We start from the raw sequence: 22,323 nt of genomic DNA, 5'->3' as shown, positions 1-22,323 counted from the left end.
ACGAGCACAATCAATATAGAAACTTCAAAAATAACAAATTGCCTAATTTAAAGTCTCCAGCAATGGAGTCAAAAACTTGTTGCTTCCAAACACACACTCAAGTGTACGTGGTCTCACAAGTAATAAAGTGGCTCTTTCGAGCCGGATATCGAATCCACAGAGACTTTATGTAGACTAATTATTTCTTTTTAAAAGACTACACCGATTATGTATGCTGTAAGAAATTGATTTAATTCTATCACTGAATCCTTAGCTGTAAGAAAAATTATTGTTACTATAATTAATGAAAGCATTTCGCAGAAAATCAAATTATAAAAAGTCCAGGGCTGCAGCATAGTATGAAGTCAAACATAATATTTTATGCTTTTTAGTCTCCAATGTTTTATTTAACTACTGATTTATAGGGTTGCTAATACAATCATGGTCTTATGACCTCTAATTTTCTATCTTTATCGACAATCTAATGACATCGTTGAGCGGGGATAGGCATGAATCAATAAAAATGCATCAAGCTATCTTTCTATTTATTAACCAAATGAGGTACAAAGGTATGTGCGACTAGCATCCTGGATACGAATCACCCTAAGTTACCCTAGCATGAACATGTTCCCTACATTCTTTGTTCTATCTCATTGCCTTCTTCCGAATTCAAGGTAGACAACACATGTATTCTAATGCTGGACAAACATTACAATAGTTAAAACAAAAATACAGGAGTAATTATAATTAACAACTCATTATCGACCAAAGAGTAGATCATATTACGTTATAACTTCATAGCTACAACCCCAGAATAAGAGCGCTTAGCCATCATGTTCAATGAAAACACACCATAAAATAGTTCATACACTTTAATCTTTAAAAGAAAAGAGAAGAAAAAGGAAACCAAAAGTGTGTGTGCTCTCATCTCAGTATTTTTTCAAAAAGCTGCGTGAACCCTTTCTCAAAAGCCCTAGGGTTCTATTTATAGGGTTTTAAAAATAACCCTCAAATCCTAAGTTGATCCGGACTTAGAATAAAAAAATCAGAACTTTGGAGCTATGTTGGTGCGGCTTGCCATGATCGCGCCATAAAGTGCTTTCAGTAGTTTCTCTTTTGGCACGGCACACTAGCAGTGTACTTAGAATGCCTCTCAATAGTTTTTGGTCTGGCGTGGCGCTCCAGCAGTGCGCCAAAAATATGCCAATATAGTTTATGCCCTGATGCGGCGCGCCAGCAGTGCGATAGGGCTGCTTGTTCTATTTTTTTCTCTCTTCTTCTCCCGTTCAGCTTGCACTTCTTTACATTGAGTTCTTCCTAGCACTAACTTGTCTTCAAGAATCCTGCAATCACTACACACATCTTAGTGCAACCTCATTCTTCATTCTATCTAAAACATACAATTATGTTTCTAAAATATTCTCAAAACAACTACTAAACACAGGCAAACAAGGCACATTGGCACATAAATATGCTAAAGATCAACCATAATTGTGGTAATGGTTGATGACAGTGGTGGAGGTGATGATGATATTAGTGATGTCACGACCTATGCCTAGGACCTAGACGTGACACGGTGAATGAGGAACCCAGAGGTACCTCACCAAACCTCTTAGCATTCATTCATCATCTCATCGATAATGATAAACAAATCAAGCAAAAACATAAAAGGATATAGGGACTAAGGAATTTCACATTCAATAAAAGTCAAAGTCAATATAACATCATTCACTATGTCCAACAATACCTTCTACATTAAAGACTTGGCGGGGGCTAAGACATGTTTCTAGCTCACCCTCAAGTTTAAGTCAAAATACCAAAATGTAACTCAAGTGTCTGAATATAACATAAGCTAGAAGGGAAATAAGGGTGTTGTTGTTACTGAAAAATAGGAACTCACCAAAAGTGGTAGCCTTCAATGATCAAACTGAGCCACGGGGGGGGGGGGGGGGGGGGGGGGAGTGTGGAGCGACGCTGATTCCTACAGGGTGATATTATGTAGGTAAAAGTATGCGTTAGTATTTTGAATGTACTAAGTATGTGAGCATGCTATAGAATGAAGAACATTAAGACATTTAATAAGCAATATGCATAAATGAATGTATGAATGAGAAATCACATATGAAAACTGAAAATATTCATTTTGTGGAAAAGTGATCTTGACCGACATTTAAGACCATGCGAGCTATTACATGAAATCCAACATAACCCCTACATTGGCCTGGGGAGACTACTTGTCGGGTAGAACTCCATCAACTTTAATCATTTCTTTAACTTTAACTTTAAGGGATAATTGTAGATTTACTAGCCTAAAAAGCCTACAAGGGCTCCTATGATGACACATAGTTAATGAGACAAGGAATTGATATTAGGATTACCTTATCGAATCCCACATCAATGCCTTATTCAATGCTAAGTCAATTTCACTGAATAGTTTAATACATCAAAATAGTCATAGCATATAGCTTGAGAATTCAAAATATCTCATTCGGTAGAATAGATCATTAAAATATTTATTGATTCAAATATGTGAGAATTGTCCTTATCACATAAATAATCTTTTATTCATATCATTTCATCATCCTTTCATTTCATAAGACTCCCCTTTTTATCATAGACATTGCTTTCATAAACATTCATTTGGAGTCAAAAGCTTTCAAGTCAAACTTCATTGGAAACATAATAAAACTAGGTGGGTTCTATTCAATTCATCTTTCAAACATACTTTCCAAAAGAATCATGCTTGAACATTATCAATTGAGTCAATTCAAAACATACTTCAAATAACCCACTATTCATTTCAAAGATCCATAATAGCTTGAGATAGGAAATTACTTGAAATTCCACAATTTATGCAATTGAGTAGTAATATATGCTTATTTGAACATAATATCAATAATTTGAATCATAACCTAGAAAATTGAGAAGGATTGAACAATACCCATTTGAAGATTGATAAACACAAATAGAAAATTAGGAATTCATAGGTATAATCAATTTCATGCAATTTGAGTCAACAACCATAATTTTAATCATGCTTCATGCTAATAAGAAGAAATTAAAAGTATCTATAAAGAATTTATACTTGAAATCAAAGGAATTAGTTGGAAAGGGTTTTGGGACTCCATGGGTAGAAGAATCTATAGATGAAGAAACCCACATACCTTAGAGAAGAACTTGAAGAAGAATTGGAGAAGTCTTGAGAAGCTTGAAAAAATCTTAATGATTGGTCTTCAATAGGGAGATTGAATCTTTAGGTTGAGAGGAAATCTTGTAGGAGGTGATTTGGGAATGAGGAAGAATGAATTCTAGAGTTCTAGGTCGTGATAAGGGTGGAAAATAACCCCATAAATTGTCAAAACCCGCCTACACATGTTTAGGATAATGTTCAAGTTGCCCTCTCTTAAATATGGAAATTTTCGCACAAATTTGAACTATCTGGGAACAAGTCCACGATGCGGAGATGTTCCATTTCTGTTTATTTTCTTTTGAAATAGGTAAATCAAGCTCGGAGCCCACAGAAACAAAAATTACACATAAAACACATGCATCAAATACGTTTTATGTATAATTTCTTGCGCTAGCTCAAATTTGACCAGATTTGAGTTCAGCTTGAGCTCGGGAAATTTTACTCTATCAAAGAAGAGCTCTGTGACGTGCCTTGGTCGCGGAGTCTTCTGTTTTGACCAATTCTTGAAAAATTTTATCTCACGAAATACGAGTCCAAAAAATTCTTCGAAGCCATTCTCCCTCTATTTTACCTTATTATGATACATTCCAACCCTCAAAACCTACGGGACCTTACAGGTTATGACGGTGGATATAATTATAATGATTGAGATGGTTAGTGTAGTAGAGACATACAATAGTGGTTGACAGTGGTGGTGGTTGTCAATAGTGGTTGTGATGAAAGGTGACTAGTGGTCGGTGATGGTAATGGTGGTCAGCGATGGTAATAGTGGTCGACAATGGTGGTGATGGTTGTGATGATAGATGTGGTTAGTGATTGATAATGAAAATTATCCATACAAAAACTTCATAATGATATATTAAAACTTTGTTGTTTTCCCCCAAACACTGGAAAAAAATATGAAAATTTTGTTCAAGATCATAATGATTAAGGCCTATTCAGACCAAATGAGCGACTAAATCTTCATGTTAACAAATGCACTTAATGACATAAGGACTAAACTATTCAAATTCAGATTGAACTATTCAAATTCGTTAAGTGCAAACAAATTAGGCGCAAGACCCTCAATTGAAGATACTTTATACTTCTTTCACACTCTATTGAATATATTCGCTCTTGCCCTTCCAATGCAAATGCCGAGCACTTTCATTTATTTTGACAAAAAAAATTACGATTATCTTTATTTATAGGGGACATTTTGCAAATAACCATTATAATAAACTTAATTAAGCCCCTCAGATATAGTTTGCATATTTACGGGTTGTAACTATTGTTTAAGCTGTCTCATTTGTATAATTCGTGGATAATTGAGCTATTTTTGTATAAACTCAAAATAATGAATTTATATAAAAACAAAGATCTGAACTTTAAATTGTTATACAAATTATATTATGCAAAATTACATTATACAAAAGTTATACAAATTATATTATAAAATTTCAAATCATACAAACGTGTGAATTATACAAACTCAAACCGTAATTAACTAAATATTAGCGGCGAATTATAAATTAGCTAAACTATAGCTATGTAACTAATTAACTAGTATATATTTGCTTATTCACGTAATTTTCCCTCACTTATATGGCTTACGATTAAATCAATCTTTTTTTGTATACATCAAAGACTTTCTCCATCATGTGTTATACATTAAAAATCAAATGGATCCAAAGCTCATACTTAAAAGACCATTATGATCGTTCTCTCACTAATCTTACAAGAAACCTTCTGTTCATTTTAATTACGATTTCTAGAAAAAACTCTTAAAAGAATTTTTGACACACTCGAAAGTCTAATTTTCACACATTATTACTTTCAATGACCGCCTAAAATAAGATAACTAATTATAGAATGCAACAATTAGCGTACCTTTTTTGTATAGATATTTTCGTCAAAAAGAATATCCGAATCCAAAATATATTGATCAAAATAAGTAACTTCTGTGTGAATTCAAATTTCAATTTCTATATTTAATTTAGATTTTGAAAAATTTATCTTCAATTTTATGTTTGATCATAAAATTTGATCTTCAAATATTTTCATGTTCCGTAAAACTGGTCTGACTATCACTCATGGACCGAGCCACCTTAGGTGAAGGGTGGTTCGGTGTACACTATTCGCTAGAAAATTATATGGTGTGAGTAGTTCAAGTGTTAGCTATTGCGAGTGTATATTTAATTTTGCACCCTCTTAACAAAATTGAAAATAAAATTTCTACTCCCTTTGCTAAATTTCTGGTTCCGCTACTACTTTCACTCACAAAATTTCAAATATTTTTAAAATGAAATCCAAACATAACTTCAAAAACTCATATTTTCAAATTTCAACTTCAGAATCTATGATCAAACGGGAGCGTAATATTTGAAAAACATTTGCCAAAAATAAAAATGAAGAAATTCTTTTACCATTTTTAACATCTTGATTCCGCGTTAATATTGATAACATCATGACTCTTTGACCTAGTTTTCAAACCCCCATACTATGAGAACAAATTTTGCCTTTTTTTAGACATAAACATATTTATTTTTTTGACAAATTTAGACATAATATAGGTCAATTGGAATTGTCACTCTCAATTTCCTTAAATATTTATTTGACGAGTTAAAGAGCATTGTAATCTTCATAAAAGAGCAATTGGGTCGGTCGTCCCTTCATCCATTAAATCCAAGTTATATTCTTCTTGTATGAGGAAAAATGATAATAATATATTTTTGGTATAATTTATAAACGAGTATGAAGAATGTGAGGTATATGCTGATTTTTATTTTTTTCTGTTTTCAATAAATCCTCGGCTCAAATTTTTAGAACAGCTAAAAAGAAATACAAAAAATTAAAAATATTGAAGTGAAAAAATACTAATTAGTAAAAATAGTAAAGATATCTAAAGAAGAAGAAACAACAAAATCATCATCATCATCATCAACAATAATAATAATAATAAATAATAAAATCATGAATAAGATTATATTAGCGTAGTAATCCAAAAAGAATTAGCTAAAATATTTTATGTCAAAAATTTAATTAAAGTCCTTTTGTCATAAAGATAATATCCCCTAAAAAGAAAAATGGTTAAATTCTGAGACTGAGGACTTATTTGGCAGTAAATTTTGAAAGTATTTTTTGGATTTTTTTTGTTTGTCAAATATTAGTTCGGACATAAATTTTGAAAGAATTTAGTTTTCAATTCTCAAAATCTGCTTCAAACTTATTTTTGGGCTAGGATATAACTTTAGTTTCTTTTTAAATTTTAAAATTTGCCCCAAATTTTTATATTTTATATTTAAAAAAAAATCGATTAATTTGGATTTGTGTTGCTTCATTTCTATGAATTTACTTCAAGTTTATTTTGTTTGATTTGTATAAATTTTTCTTCATATTTTTAAACTCTTGCCAATATATGAGGTCATTTCCTACATTGAATAATATTTGCTCGTAGTATAAATGTTTCTTGAGATTTGTAAATATTTGCCAATATACGAGGTCTCTCATGTCCAACATTGAATAATATTTGCTTGTAATGTATAAATGTTTCTTCAAATTTGTAAATTCTTGCTAATATACTCATCTCCGATCATTGTTCTTTGATTTCTTTTGCACTGATAATGTCACGATCCGAAACTACATCCTAGCCGTGACACGGTACTTAGATCTACAAACAATCCCAAGCTAACCCGTGGCATAACATATCAAGCATAATAATAAAGGAACTAAGCGGAAGCTGATAAAACATAACTGCGTAAGTCTTAAAAGAGGACATCAATAGATACATGAAGCAACTTTACTAACGTCTGAATAAAGCCTCTACTACTTACAATGAAAATATAAGTTTGCCGGGAAATGACCCCCAGCTACCTTTAAAATAAATCTAAAGACTACATAAAAGAAATTTATCTACTAAATCCACAGAGTGCTTAAATGAGGAAGACTCACCAACTGCTGACTAGAAATGCTGCAACTTTACTAGCTATGAGCCAGAGAAGGGATACTGAAATCTACATCATAATATGATGCAGCGCAGAGAAAAGTATGTGTCGGTACGTGAAATGTACTGAGTAAGCAAAGGAACACTGTTATAATCATATTAAATAGCATATATTGAAATAGTAAAATCGGATTTCCAAAATCATAAGACATAATAAAAGAATCGGAAGGAAAACAGTCGTAGTTCATGCATAATTACCAATTAAACCTTCATTTGAAAACATATGTAAGGATGAGCCTAATTCAGTATTCTTGCATAATGATATTCATAAAATAGCATACTTAAATGAACCATATAAAGTTAAGAATATATCGTGAAAATATGCATAAATTGGGGAGTTTCTTATAACCGACATACACCATGTGAGCTCATGATATCCAACAGCTAACCTAATTGGATGGGCTTCCCTATACCTTGCCAGGGTATACGACCATATCATATCTATGTGGATCCACTAATCTGTGCCTCTCAGGGCTATATGGAGTTGTCCGACAAAGCGGTATACTCAAGTCCTAGGGTGAAGCGTAGTTATGGGACTTAGGAATTTCTACTAAAGGTCCAATTATGCTAATGGAGACCTTCATCCCTAAAGTTCACTCAGTGCTAAATACTCCTCCCAAAATAACATAAATACATATTAATGCTCATAAGTATAAAAACTGTCTATATATATGAACCATATGTGAGACTAAGCCCAAAAGTCATATCATAAATCACAAGTGAGACTAAGCTCAAAAATCATATCTTGAATCATAAGTGTTGTGAGGCAGTGCTTAAATATCTCTTTCATAAACATATCTTTACTTCTATGCATATAAATTTAAACATGACACAACTTACTTGAAATCCTGCATAACCTGTAAATACTCAAAAGTAGCTTTCATAACTTTATAAATAATCTTGACACGTGCCTGGAGAATCATAATCGTATAATAAAACACATAGGTCATAGTAATTCAGTGAGATGCATAAGAAATCTTTCATAAAAACTCTAACTTTGCATAAAAATCATAGCTTGAAGAAGATTGGACAAACCCCTAAATTTAAACACAATTCATCATATAATCAGAATACTTTAGGCATGAGAGTGGAAGGAATACTCTCATTGAAACCTTACATACCTGAGAGAATGAAGCTTGAAAGAAGAATTAGCTTGGAAATCTTAAAAACCTAGCTTTTGCTTTTCTTGCGGTGGTTTCTGAGTTGAGGGAGTTGAGAGCGTAGAAACGTAGGAGTGAATGCGAGGTTTTTAATAATGAAAATCAATTTCCTACATGTTTAGAGACATTTAGATAACTCTCCAAAATATTCTCAAAAAGATAAAAATTGATGAAATTCGGCCGTTTGACGTCGTTTGGGTGACGGACCGTCGCTTCAGTGATGGGCCTTCATATCATCAGGCCGTCAAAAATGGCCCCAAAATGGACCTTTCTACCTAAGTGTGACGGTCAAGTCTAACGGGCCGTCACATTTTCTGTCGAACACTGACAGATTGCAGCGTCTCTGATAAGATGGTCATAACGTTTTACTCAAAACTTGGATTGATGCAAAATTGGTGTCGTTGGAAGAAGATTCAAAAAAAATTAATTTGATATGTCATAGGATACCTATTTCTTTATATTCTAGGAGATATGGTCGTTATAAGTTGACCCTTATATGAACTCATGCGAAAATATAATCGGTAGGAAAGCTTTGAATTTGGCTTAGTGCTAGAGGTTTTTTATGACCATAACTCACATCTAGTACACTTCGAATACATAGGAATGAACCATAACATACATATCGAACTTAGAACTCTTCAGGTTTGGGCCTATACGCATATGGTGGAAGGTTTGAATCTTTCCTTAAAAGTTGTGGGCGTTACAGATAAATATCCGTATAACTAATTAAAATTTAATCAATTATAGTAGCTAGTAATTGTGTTATTAGCAATTTTATTAAAATATCGTGTTATAATTTTGGGATAATGTACTATCTAATTTATTATAAAAATGAAAATTCTATGATAAGCTTATCTGTATATAAGATTATGATTTGTGATAATGATAATGAACGCCAAATGAAGGTTTTGCATAATTTGAGATTAACAAGTATATTTGTTCAATATGATTGCATATTTTTGATAGTTTTAAGAACTTGTGGGTATAAGTCATGTTACATATTTTTCCAAAAAAAAGAAGGTGAACTATGTTTTGAAAAACTATGACCAAACATATTTTGAAGCTTCACCCAGATATACTTCTTTTTAAAATTATAATCAAACATTGTCTTACTTTATACGGATCAAGATCATTCGATTTTCACTCTTAATTCAGCCATTTTCAAAAATAAAAATAAACATACTTAACGAGTACCCAAATTTACATTGAATTATAAACTTTATAATTAATGTGTACTATCTCATTTTTTTATTTAACATACTCAGTAAAATTTCACAAGTGGAGTCTAGAAAGGATAAAATATACTTTATCACTACCTCGGGAGGTAGAGAGACTGTTTTCAAAAGACCCTTCAGGTACAAAGAGGAGAGAGTGAAGAAAGTATAGAAACTATCTCTTTTTTTATGTGTCACATTTTTTTATTGATCAGTTATAAAAGAATGATACATTTTTATATTATTTAATAGCAGCTAAGTTTATGCTTATCATCATATTATAATCAAAACTGAAATTGAAAAAGAGATACAAATGGAGAGGAATAACCAATCGATAAAAGAACATGAAACCATTGTGTTTCAATAGAGGTACGAGAAACGGTTGGGGGCAATGAAGTATTATACTAAAAGTGAAAAGGTCCTAAGTCCAAAATTGAATTACCATTTGTCCTTCAATAAATTAAAATATGATTAAAAGCTGATCAAATACTAATATTTTAATTATATAATGGCAAAATTTGAAGACCAATAGATGCACTGTAATTTTTTTAGTGATTGAAATCATAAAACAAGGTTATTGGCATATTAAAATTCATACTGCTAATATTATTTTGCCTCTTCAGGTTTACATCACTTACAAGATAATTGTTATCCATAAAACAAGCATATAATGTCCCATACAGTTTCAGGGTACATAAAGTGAAATTGATGTTTTCTTAAATACAACAACAACAATCCAGTGAAATCCCACAGCGTGGGGTCTGGGAAGGGTAGAGTGTACACAGACCTTACTCCTACCAAGGTAGGACGGCTGTTTCCGGGAGACCCTCGACTCAAAAGAAACATAAAAAGAGGTCAGATAAGGCTAAGTTCAAAGCGATTTAAGAAACCAGATATCGAATAACACAAAAAATGAAAGCGACACAGATAAAGTATAGTGGAGTAGAGTAGAGTGGAGTAATAAAAGTACAGAAGTACAAAAAGTAATAGAGAGATAATAACAGAAGTCAGAGCACAAGAAATTATAGTGGGCTAATGCGCCTACTAATACGGAAGACTAACGAGACTATGTGCTAGCCTTCTACCCTAATATGTGTCCTCCACACCCCCCTATCTAAGGTCATGTACTCGTTAAACAATAATTGTGCCATGTCCTGTCTAATCACCTCTCCCCAATATTTCTTTGGCCTACCTCTACATCTTCTAAAACCATCCATGGCCAACCTCTCGCATCTCCGCACTGGGGCATCTGTGTCTCTCCTTTTCACATGCCCAAACCATCTCAGTCGCATTTCTTGCATCTTGTCTTCCACCGAGGTCACTCCTACCTTGTCCCGAATAGCCTCATTTCTAATCTTGTCACTCCTGGTATGCCCACACATCCATCTCAACATTCTCATCTCGGCTACTTTCATCTTTTGAACGTGGGAGACCTTAACTGGCCAACACTCCGCCCCATATAACATAGCCGGTCTAACCACCACTTTGTAGAACTTGCCCTTAAGTTGTGGTGACACCTTCTTGTCACATAGCATACCGAAAGCGAGCCTCCATTTCATCCACCCTGCTCCAATACGACGTATGACATCCTCTTCAATATCCCCGTTGCCTTGCATAATAGACCCAAGATACTTGAAACTATTTTTCTTTTGGACAGTCTGGTCACCAAGCCTAACTTCCGCGCTAACGTCCTTAGGTGTCTCACTGAACTTGCACTCTAAATATTCTGTCTTGGTCCTACTCAGCTTAACCCCTCTAGACTCCAAGGTATGTCGTCAATCCTCCAGCTTAGCGTTAACTCCACTATAAGTCTCATCAATCAGGACTATGTCATCTGCAAAAAGCATACACCATGGCAACTCACCTTGAATTCATCGCGTCAATCCATCCATCGCCAAGGCAAATAAAAATGGACTAAGGGTTGATCATTGATGCAACCCCATCGCAACTGGAAAGTGTTCCGTGTCCCCTCCTACTGTCCTTACCCTGGTTTTCTTAAATAGTTTACAAAATCTTTTTATCATTTATTTTACCTTTTAGATCCAAATGGAGTGCTTATATAATGTATGTTGAAGTAAACATAGAAATTATATATCCACAAGCAATTTTCTCTCTCGTGTAATTGATAGATAATTCATGATTATCTTGTGACTATGAGTGAAATTGATCAAAAGAATGTTTATTTATCAGTGCAAGAGTGAAATTTCTGGCACTGAATTTCTTATTTAATTCTTCATACCAGGTAATTATATAGATATTTGAAATAGTGACGGAAAATGACGCTACAAATATTTTTCAGCCTTATGTCACGGACTTAGACTTCAACTAAGACTTTCGTATGGTACTCGACAACTTACTCACAAATCTTTCACGATCTTGTAAGCTCAAATAGTCTTTTTCAAACTAGATCGCTTGGAAAATTGCTTGATCTTGCTTGATGATTGTACAAATGAACGTCCCATCCTATTTATACTACTCACTAGGAGCTAAAGTGCAAATAATAATTACTATTTAAGTCCTTCTATATTTACAAGTTAGTCTCTTTTCTAGAATTCTCTACATATCTAGATTACTCTAGGTCATTTCAAGAATTCTCTTGGACATTCTAGAGTCTTCCATTAACTTCTTCATGACTCTAGATTCCCCCTCCCTTAAAAATGATCAAATGGCAGGTCATGACACTCTCCCCACCTCATGTGGTGACGATCGCGGCATACTGTTGCTGCAAGGTCTCCCTGATTTTATCTTCAAACTGACACAAGTCTTCGTACCGTTCATATGTGGCCTTTTCCGGAGATTGTCCCTCCCGGTGGATGAAGAACAGAGCAGTGGCCTATTGTCCCTATTTTTACTTGTCTTGATAGTCAATAATGGCCTCAATTTCTTGTGATCTACTACACACCTTGGAGGTGAGTTTCTTTGAAACTCCTATGACATCACGTCCTTCTCTATGCATGATGGCAACGCCTCTCTAGCACCATCATCTTTTGCCATTTGTTGACTGTGTTTACCCCTGATAACCCATTGATCTATTCTATTGATTGTTGTGATTTGACTGAGATTTGAGTTGTACTGTTGATGATGTCTATATACTTGTGCTGTTAGAACTGTTAGACTGGGTTGATTTACATGCAGGTTGTAGTCTGAGGGGTTCGGTTTGTATGACAGAAGTACTTGTATTCTATATGCTTAGCTTCATCTTAGTGATTCTCTTGCTAGGTATTGTGTCGGTGGTACTCACTGTTGCTATCTACACTTGTGTAGGTTCCGAGCTCGAACAGTGATTCAATTCTTTTTCCTTTCATATGAGTCTTATTGAGGCGACTTGAGAGGTAGATGTTGATGCCAGGAACCTTTCTCATTCCTCTTTACTTTACTTTGTTCTATTCGAGAGACAGAACTTTGAGACTTGTATTTATTTCAGTATCGTTGTATTTAGAGGCTTGTACATGTGACAACCATTCCGTGGAGGATTTTTTGTAGTTGACTAAGATTTCCGCTTTTGTCTATTATATATCTATTTTAAACCATTTTCGCATTTTGGTCTTGAAATTGTTGGGTTTAGGCTGACTTGTCCGGTGGGAATAAATAATTGTCATCGCGCCCGGATTCGGATTATGACAAGCACCCATCCTATATGATATCAATATAGTATCAATATACTGATGGAGTATCACACATGATTAAGTTCAGTCCTAAATGATACAAATATGGTATCAATATATTGACGGAGTATCACAAAAAATATATTTTCTACTAATTTAGAGTTTAATAAATAAGATTGTGACTTTTAATAATTTTCTCTTATTGTTTCATTTTTCTTTCTTAAAAAAAGAGTTTTATCCTATATGATACAGATATGGTATCAATATACTGATGGAGTATCACGAGAATTAAGCTCAGTCCTATGATACCGCTATGGTATTAATATACCGATGGAGTATCATAGAGGATTAATTCATAGCGGTGATTCTTACCTCATGGTGACGTCATGAGCGAAATAAGAAAGGAGAAAGTGTGGTAAGAGGGTAAATAGTTTGGATCATGATTCCATTAAGAGTAAATAGCTTGGATTGAGTCCAATTTAGATAAATAATTTCACAATTGGATCTATTTTATAAAATAGTTTATTCTGCATTTGTTCATTTAATAACATTACTATATTAATGTAACCCAGAGAGTATATACTTTATATTTTCTCCGTTCTATTTTACTTAATCCTTGTTAACTCGACACTCTCGTTAAGAAACTTTTTATTAGCAAATTACTTTACTAAATTTTTTATTATACTTTAAAAATATAAGTTTGACTATTATCATAAATTTTAAAGTTTTACTCCCTTCATTTCAATTTATGTAGAACTATTTGATTAGGTATAGAGTTTAATTTTTAAAAAATAAAGATCTTTGATATTGGTGGTACAAAATAAGATTTAGATATTTATATGGTTATGGAGAATCTGAGTAGCTCTTGGTTGGTTACCTAAACTTTCACTTAGTGAGGGCTCGACTCTATCTATTTTGATTATCTAAAGAACTATTTATGACGGCATCATTTTTTATGAGAATTGTTCTTTATTTATATATTTCAAGAAAAATCACGATAACATGATAACATAAAATATAAATATCATTACACTAATAATTAAAAAAATATGTTTTATAGCAAAAATATTTTTAAAACAAAAGAAATCAAATATAACGTTTGAGATGTACACTTTTACACCCCAAACTTTAAAGCATATATTTTATAAATCTACGTCTTTCATTTTGGTCATAAAAACATTTTTGGTACATCCCGAGGAAAACACTACTTAAACCTCACACCATCACATAAAGCAAAGACAATCCTATAAATTGATTGAGACAAAAGAAGTAAATTATTGGGACCGCGTTATCTTCATTCAGCCATTTTCTTGCCCCTTTTCATCTTGGATTCTCAGTCAACCTTTGTTGGTGTCCCTCTTATATATATACAAGACAATGATAATATATATATATATATATATATATATATATATATATATATATTTCATGTTTTTTATTTGAACTATTATGTATTTAATGATTTTTTTACTATAAATTTAGAGTTTGAATAAAAATTATTGGGTCGGTCAAACCCATTACCGACACATTTGCTCCGCACCGGTTAAAGCTACACTTAAAAGTATCATATTTTTGCAAGTTTGCTACCTGAATTGAGGTGTTCAACTATCAGTAGTTTCATTTTTCTACTTAAACGATGATGATATTTTAAAAGAAAAAAGATAACAAATGAAAATTGAGGTATATTTTGATAAATAGTTGATTAATACATTATAATTCAGATAGCAAAATTTGCAAAAATGTAATACTTTTAAGTGTAGCTTTGATTGGGTCCGGAGCCAATGTGCTGGTTACAGCTTCAGCCGAATCCAGTAATTTTTGTTCAAACTCTGAATTTGTAAATGTGCAAATTATTAATTTAGAATCCAATAACTTAAGAAAATTAAAATCTCAAACCCATAAAGTTTAAATTCTGATTCCGTGTTTGGCTTTCACTATTAACACTTAATATTTATATACACATCCTTTGCCCTTCAAACAATCCCATCACTGTATATTTCCCTCTTATTTTTCTTTCGACAATCTCTTTCTTTCTCTCCATAGAACCAACAAAACTTTCTTGAAAAAACCAACAAATTACATTTCATATTTCTTAAAAAATGAGGACTCCATTTTTCTCATCATCAAAATCCTCTTCAGATAATTATTCATCGTCCATTTCTAGTCACACTTTTTGTGAATCTTTAATGGAAGAAACAATACAAAATTCTCAATCAATTATCAAAAAATGGGATCTCGAGGCTTCCTCTGTCTCTACCTCTACCTCTTATAACAGAGTCGTGAATCTCTTTCGCGACAATCCTTTAGAAGCCAAGCGCCTTCTTGAAGCCGTTAACGACTTACAACACGCGATGCAATTCGTTATTAAAGACAATTCGAGCTCTAAACTCCTTGTTCGAGCTCATAATCTCATTCAAATTGCTATTAAGAGACTCAAGAAAGAATTCTACACGATTTTATCGGGTAGTAGCTACTTTCTTGATCATGAAAAAGTGTCGTCATCAGACGAAGTTTCGGAATTTGTCATGGCTGATTTGAAATCCATTGCTGATTGTATGATTGGAGCTGGTTATGGAAAAGAATGCGTAAAATTGTACAAAATGAATCGAAAATCAGTAATCGATGAGACTTTGTATTACTTAGGAATTGAGAAATTGAGCTCTTCTCAAATTCAGAAAATGGATTGGGAATTAATTGAGATGAAAATCAAGAATTGGTTGAGTTCTGTTAAGATTGCTGTCAATGCTCTGTTTCGCGGAGAACGGATTCTCTGCGATTATGTCTTCTCTTCCTCCGAAAACATCAGAGAATCGTGTTTTTCGGAGATTGCCAACGATGGTGGTTTGACTCTGTTCGTGTTCCCGGAAATGGTGATGAAGCACAAGAAGAAGTTATCACCGGAGAAAATGTTCAGAGTTTTGGATGTGTATGAGGTTATTTGTGAGCTATGGATTGAACTCGAAACGATATTCAGCTTTGATTCAACGGCGGTAGTCAAAGCTCAGGCAATGGCATCACTGGGTAAGCTTGGTGATGTCGCTAGAGCCATGTTGTCTGAGTTTGAAACCGCCGTTCAAAAAGATACCTCGAAGGTGGTGCTAGGTGGCGGAGTTCACCCGTTAACTCGTTATGTCATGAACTATCTTGTTTTTCTCGGTGATTATAGTGGGGCGATATCTGATATAATCATTGATTACTCACCGATATCAATACAAATGTTGTCGGAGTCTTGCTACTTGAGTACAACATCGGGTGATGGGGACGGGGATGGAGATGCTCCGTCTTCCGCCATCGTAGTACGGCTCACATGGCTCGTACTCATCCTTTTATGTAAACTCAATGGTAAAGCACAATTATACAAGGACGTAGCGTTGTCTTATTTGTTCCTGGCGAACAACTTAAACTACGTGGTTTTGAAGGTTCGGGAATCGAACTTGAAGCTCCTACTTGGGTCGGAATGGATTTCGAAACACGAAATGAAGGTGAAAGAGTACATGTCAAAGTACCAAAGGATGGGATGGAGCAAAGTAGTTACATCAATGCCTGAGAATCTTACAACTAAAATATCATCGACAGAAATGGAAGAATGCTTCATCAAATTCAATTCGAGTTTCGAGGAGGTATACCGAAAACAAAGTTCATGGGTTATACCTGACCCGAAACTCCGTGATCACGTCAAAATATTATTGGCTAGTAAGATTGTTTCGACATATCAAGTGTTTTACGAGATGTATCGTGAAGAATTAGCAATGAATGACTTCGGAACGGAGTCAATTGTCCGATTTGCCCCTGATGATTTACAAAATTACTTATCGGATTTATTTCACGGTGCTAATTTTTCGGATTCCAGTATGGGATGGAGCGGATCATATTCGCCGTCCGTATCAACATCAACATCGATCACAAGGTCGATAAATTAAGTGCATTTTGAATATTATGAGACAAAAGAGAAGAGTTTGTGTAGATAAAACAAAATATATATATATATATATTTGTTAATTTGTATGTAATTTTTTGTGGATAGAAACGGTATAGTGAATGGTACAGACTAACTACACTAAATATATAAATCACTTTATATTAAAGATTTGGGTGTTTTCATTTGTTGCACCATTAAGTATTAGTTTAGTTAAGACCAAAATGTTTGCTATTGGATGAGTAGATTAGCTGACTAATTCCAATGAAATATTGAGGTAACCAATTCTGGACAAATAATTAAAAGTTGGGACGGCTCCTTATAATAATTGTTCTTTTAGATGGGCAAAATATGAAAGTTGCTAGTGAGAAAGGAAGAAAAATGTTTCAAAATAGTAATACTTTTTTCGTTTTAATTTATTTGTCATTTTTTATTTTTTGAGAGTCAAATAGTTTAAATTTAACTAGAAATTTCTGCATGAAATCTTCAAATTTTTTGAAATGAAATTTATATGTTTATAAACTACATAAAAAGTAATATAAGTCATAATAATTGACAATTCAAAAATAAAAGATATATAAAAAAAAATTACAATAAAAAATAAACTTATTTGAATCTCAAAATTCAAATGTCATATAAATTAAAACGGAGAATAGTAAATTTTGGAATGACATGTTAGATACAAAATAAAATTATTCTATAAGGTGGGATCCACTAATCCAAGTGTCAAACAATGAGGGCTTCACAAAACTGTGACATGGTATTAATTTCGAAAAATATATTTAGTTATAAAATTTTGGAATTCAATTTAAATTTTAAAAGTTTCAGAATTTGAAAAACAACAAAAGGCGTTTTCACTGTATTTTACTTTTTATTTTTAAATTTAAAAAAAAAAGAGAAAAGACAAAACATAAAAAAGGACAAAAAAAAAAGAACTGGGCAAAGAAGGTGCACATCCAAACAAAGAAAGAAAAGAATAATGGGTCGGCAACACGGTAATTGTTTTGTGCCCCTTGGATATTTCGAATTATTAATAATGTATATTCATAAGAAAAAATTATTTTAATTTGTTAGATCTATTTTTCTTTTTAATTCATTTTAAAGAGATTGAGTATTTTTTTTTTTAGCACTTTTTTAGTTTCAACTTTATGGAAGGAGTAATTAAACGAAAAAACTACGTAACTAAGCAAACATAACTATTAAATATAAATAACCTATTGAAACGTTTTCAAAAAATTATTCAACATATCTTTACTTAGCATTTTATAGAAAATCTCTCCTCTCTTCCTCTCTCGCTCGCCACTCTCCTCCCTCTCTCCTCTCTCCCTCCCTCACTCTTTTTCATTTTCCTCTCTCATCTCACGATCCCTTCTCGCCCTCTCTTTCTCTCCCTCTCTACGATTTATTGCATGAATCTTTTTGTTCTCCCTCGCTATTTCAAATATTAATACAAACCCCATTATAAAGTTTTACTTGAATTATCTTTATCTACACATGTTTTTAGTCTTTATTATTTTTTGGGTGACTGTTGATTGTTAATTCATTTTTTTTATTGAATTAACGTTGATATATCAAAAAATTTCATTCAGGGTTCTAGATTTATTCTTCAATGTTTGATTTTTTTTCTTCTTCTTAGATTAATACAATCGTTTATATCTGTGTATTAGAAAAAATTGTACATGTGTATCCGTTTTATTGATACACCTATCATCAAACTATATTTTTTTTAAGTGAAAATTTTATAAATGACAATTATAAGATATTTTATTACTAGTTATAACATGATTGTTTATCTTTCAAGTCTTAACAGGTTATAAGATTTTTCAATATAATAAAATAATTTAAAAAATGGAAAAAATAATAATAAATTACTAAATGTATTATGATGATTTATAATTGGCATATAATTAGGAGACTATAATTGATTATATATTTACCTTTCTTAAATTACTCAAATCAGTTCAATCAATATATTAATGATAATTTATAATTGGCATATAATTAGGAGACTATAACTGATTATATATTTACCTTCTTAAAATTACTCAAATCAGTTCAATCAATTGTTATTTGCCTTATTAAAAGATTCTTTTTTTTTCTCTACGATCTTTGTTGTTTTCTCTCTCAAACATTTTTTCTGATTTTTACTTTGATCAATTTCTAATTTTTATTCTTATCGATTTTCTATTTTTTATTCTTATCTATTATGGAAGACTAGACTTTAGAAATTTGATTAGACTAAACTTTAGGACTATTATGGAAGACTAGACTTTAGAAATTTGATTAGACTAAACTTTAGGAATTTTAAGAAATTTATAGATAATAAATACTTGTATTTTTAGGTGATATGATAATTAACCCATTATCCAGTAGATTTTGTGTACAACTTTGATGCATAACTTGAATTTCAAAATTATTATAATTTTACAGTTAGCAATTTAGTGTTGTATATGTTATGTAAGTGGATTTCAGTAGCACACTAACAAAGAGTTCAGAGTCAAATCACGTTATTATGCAATTGGTATGCAATTGAAAATCTGAAGTATAACAATGTGTATTTTGGGTATGTAATTGGTATCCAATTAGGATTTCAAATATATACTTAATTATTACTAGTAAATTTTGTGTGTAAAATATTTTTATTGAGTTGGTATATAATTTGGCATCCAATTAATAACTAATAGATAGCGACATACAAATTTCGTACTAAATTCATCCCAAATATACATTGCATATAAAATTAGTATCTAACTTGGATGTCAATGTTGCAAGATCTGAATGGTCGTACAGGTGTATACAATTGGTATCCAGTTAGAATTCTATATGTATATTAATGTGTTTAAAGAAATGCAACCTCCATACTAAATTAATAGGAAATTTGATATATATGTGGTTTTATGCCAAAAATCTATCTATATATAATAGGAGAGACAAAAATGCCATGCGTCAGCGCCACAATTATTCTCGAATTTTCAGTTTATATAAAATAAATTAATAAAATTTAAAATAGAAAATAAAAATTTATTAAAAATTGCCAATTTACAAAAAGATGAAGAAATTTAATTTTTTTTAATCGCATACAAAAACAAATAACAAAATTATTTACAGTTTATTTCTAAATTCCAATATTAAAAGAATTTTGAAAATAAAGAAAAATTAATATTGAATATTTAAAGTCATATTTCATGAAACCTAACAACGGTATTTAATTAATAGTCAATGTAATAAGATTTAAGTTAAATTAAAACATAATGTATTAATTAATCAAACTCTGAATTCTTCATTGGGGAAATGGGATTAAAAAAATTGTCTTTTTATATTAGATTTTTTTCCCTAATATATAATCTATGAAGAAAATTAGGGAAAAAAAGTATTTTCAGTTTAGAAAGAAAAAGAAAAGGAACGTGGATGATGCAAGAAAAAAAAAACAATTTTTCACTTTTATTATTGTGAGAATCTGCACTTTCGCAGTTTTAACTATCTTTTATTTTAAATGTCCCGCGCTTGCAATTTTTTCAAAATAATAATCAGCAATTCTTCTTTTTTAAAAAAAAAAACTGCAACCGAAAAAACTTCCTCCCACATTTGCAAATATTTCAAACCATGAGTACTTGATAATTATATATTAACAATTTAAAATATGATTCGTTATCTCTATTCATATCGATTTATTATGGAGCAGAGGTGATAAACTCCATTAATGGAGCTTTGTAAAAACAAAAACTAAGGAAAGAAAGGAAGAAGAGAAAGTAGTTAGATCATCTTCATTCATCCAATACATGTGTATAACATGTCTACTTATAGAGTGCATGTGGAAGTTACTCTTCCAACTAACTCTAACTAATTTCTAACAAACCTAGTTAGCTTAACTAACCATGATAGCTTGCCTAACTAACTCCCTAGTTAACACTCCCCTCAAGCTCATGGTTTAAGCAAATCCATGACACCTAAGCCACGTAGGAGTAGTTGATGTTGTGCTTTGCCAAGACTCTTTGTGAGTAGATCAGCTAGCTGATATCTAGTATGAGTGAATTCAGTGTCACGACCCAATCCCATAGGCCATATCATATCATCAGACATCAGCATATGTATACATGACACAACATAACTCCACAAACGACCCATGTACAGGGCATACCTGCCCCCTCATGTCGGGCACGACGAACAAGGTAGAGAAGTACGAACGATCATGTATATCCTGGCCCGGGCTCAGTGAAGAAATTATTGAGGCATCCACGAGTGGAGTAGTGAGAACTAAATGCAATTTAAATCATATTTGAGACTCGATGGAATGATCAAAATGAGCTATCATTCAAAAATCAAGATAGGAGTCATATCAAGTACCTTTTGAATGTCACTATAGATTATATCAAAATAGAACTTCTGAAATCATATACTCGTATCAAGGCATAATAAAATATCTTTTAGAAATCACGAAATAGGACATCCAAGTGGCTCTGAGAATAGGAACTCCCTGGAAAACATATAAAAGTCATATATTTGCTTCATAAAAGTCATATATTTGCTTCATAAAAGTCATGCCAATTATTGTAAGAGTTCCAACATTAAAGGGTAAATAAGAAACACTTAGGACTGGAATCACCTTAAAGATTGTATCATCTTTTACTTACATCTAGGACAAGCCAGAAGAAGAGAAAGCATAGGCTTTACATACTTATGCCAAACATGCCAAGAGAAAGAAGGGGTAGCTTTACATATCTCTTATGGATTACTCTTAACCACGTTCGCCTCGTCGTCTTTTGAACCTATTTAACATGAGAGTAATACTAAGATTAATAACCTTTCACTTTCCAGTTTCCAACTCTACAACCACGTATCCATAGGAATCATTTCCTTATCCATTTCCCTTGACTAGCTTATTACTAGCTCCGAAGTTACCAAAAATTGGGCAGCATCTCCCCTATAATTTCAACATCCCTGAGATTTTAACTCGAAAAAAATATCAACAACCATACCAACAACAAAAACCAGCAGCACATTTACAAGTAAATCACTTCAACTTTACACAATACAAACTCCAAAGAACTCGCTTAAAACTACGATACTAAAATAGAATTTTTAACCTTTATTTCGTAAAATCCTTAATAATATGAAATGGAGGGTCGTGTGGATGCAACTAGAAGAACCCACACCCTTTTTAAAACACCTTCCAGCCCTGCAAAATGCAACCAAACAAGCTGCAACAGCAGCACCACAATCACAACACACTACTCGACTTCGATTTAACTATAAAGACTTCAATTTAGCTTGTTTCTA

The 22,323-nt window shown here is 32.4% G+C and overlaps 1 protein-coding gene across 1 annotated transcript; it reads left to right on the top strand.

Annotated features, from left to right (window-relative positions):
- Window positions 1-15,105: 15,105 nt before the first annotated feature.
- LOC129900438 (exocyst complex component EXO70H1-like) lies at window positions 15,106-17,240 on the top strand. Its single transcript, XM_055975410.1, has one exon. It carries the CDS (start codon window positions 15,230-15,232, stop codon window positions 17,048-17,050), a length of 1,821 nt encoding a protein of 606 aa, XP_055831385.1. The 5' UTR covers window positions 15,106-15,229; the 3' UTR covers window positions 17,051-17,240.
- The last annotated feature ends 5,083 nt before the right edge of the window (window positions 17,241-22,323 follow it).

Source organism: Solanum dulcamara, chromosome 8, assembly GCF_947179165.1.
Source record: "Solanum dulcamara chromosome 8, daSolDulc1.2, whole genome shotgun sequence".
Lineage (NCBI taxonomy): Eukaryota > Viridiplantae > Streptophyta > Magnoliopsida > Solanales > Solanaceae > Solanum > Solanum dulcamara.
The sequence above is the reverse complement of the archived record's forward strand: the minus strand, read 5'-3'. Positions and strand labels throughout refer to the sequence as shown.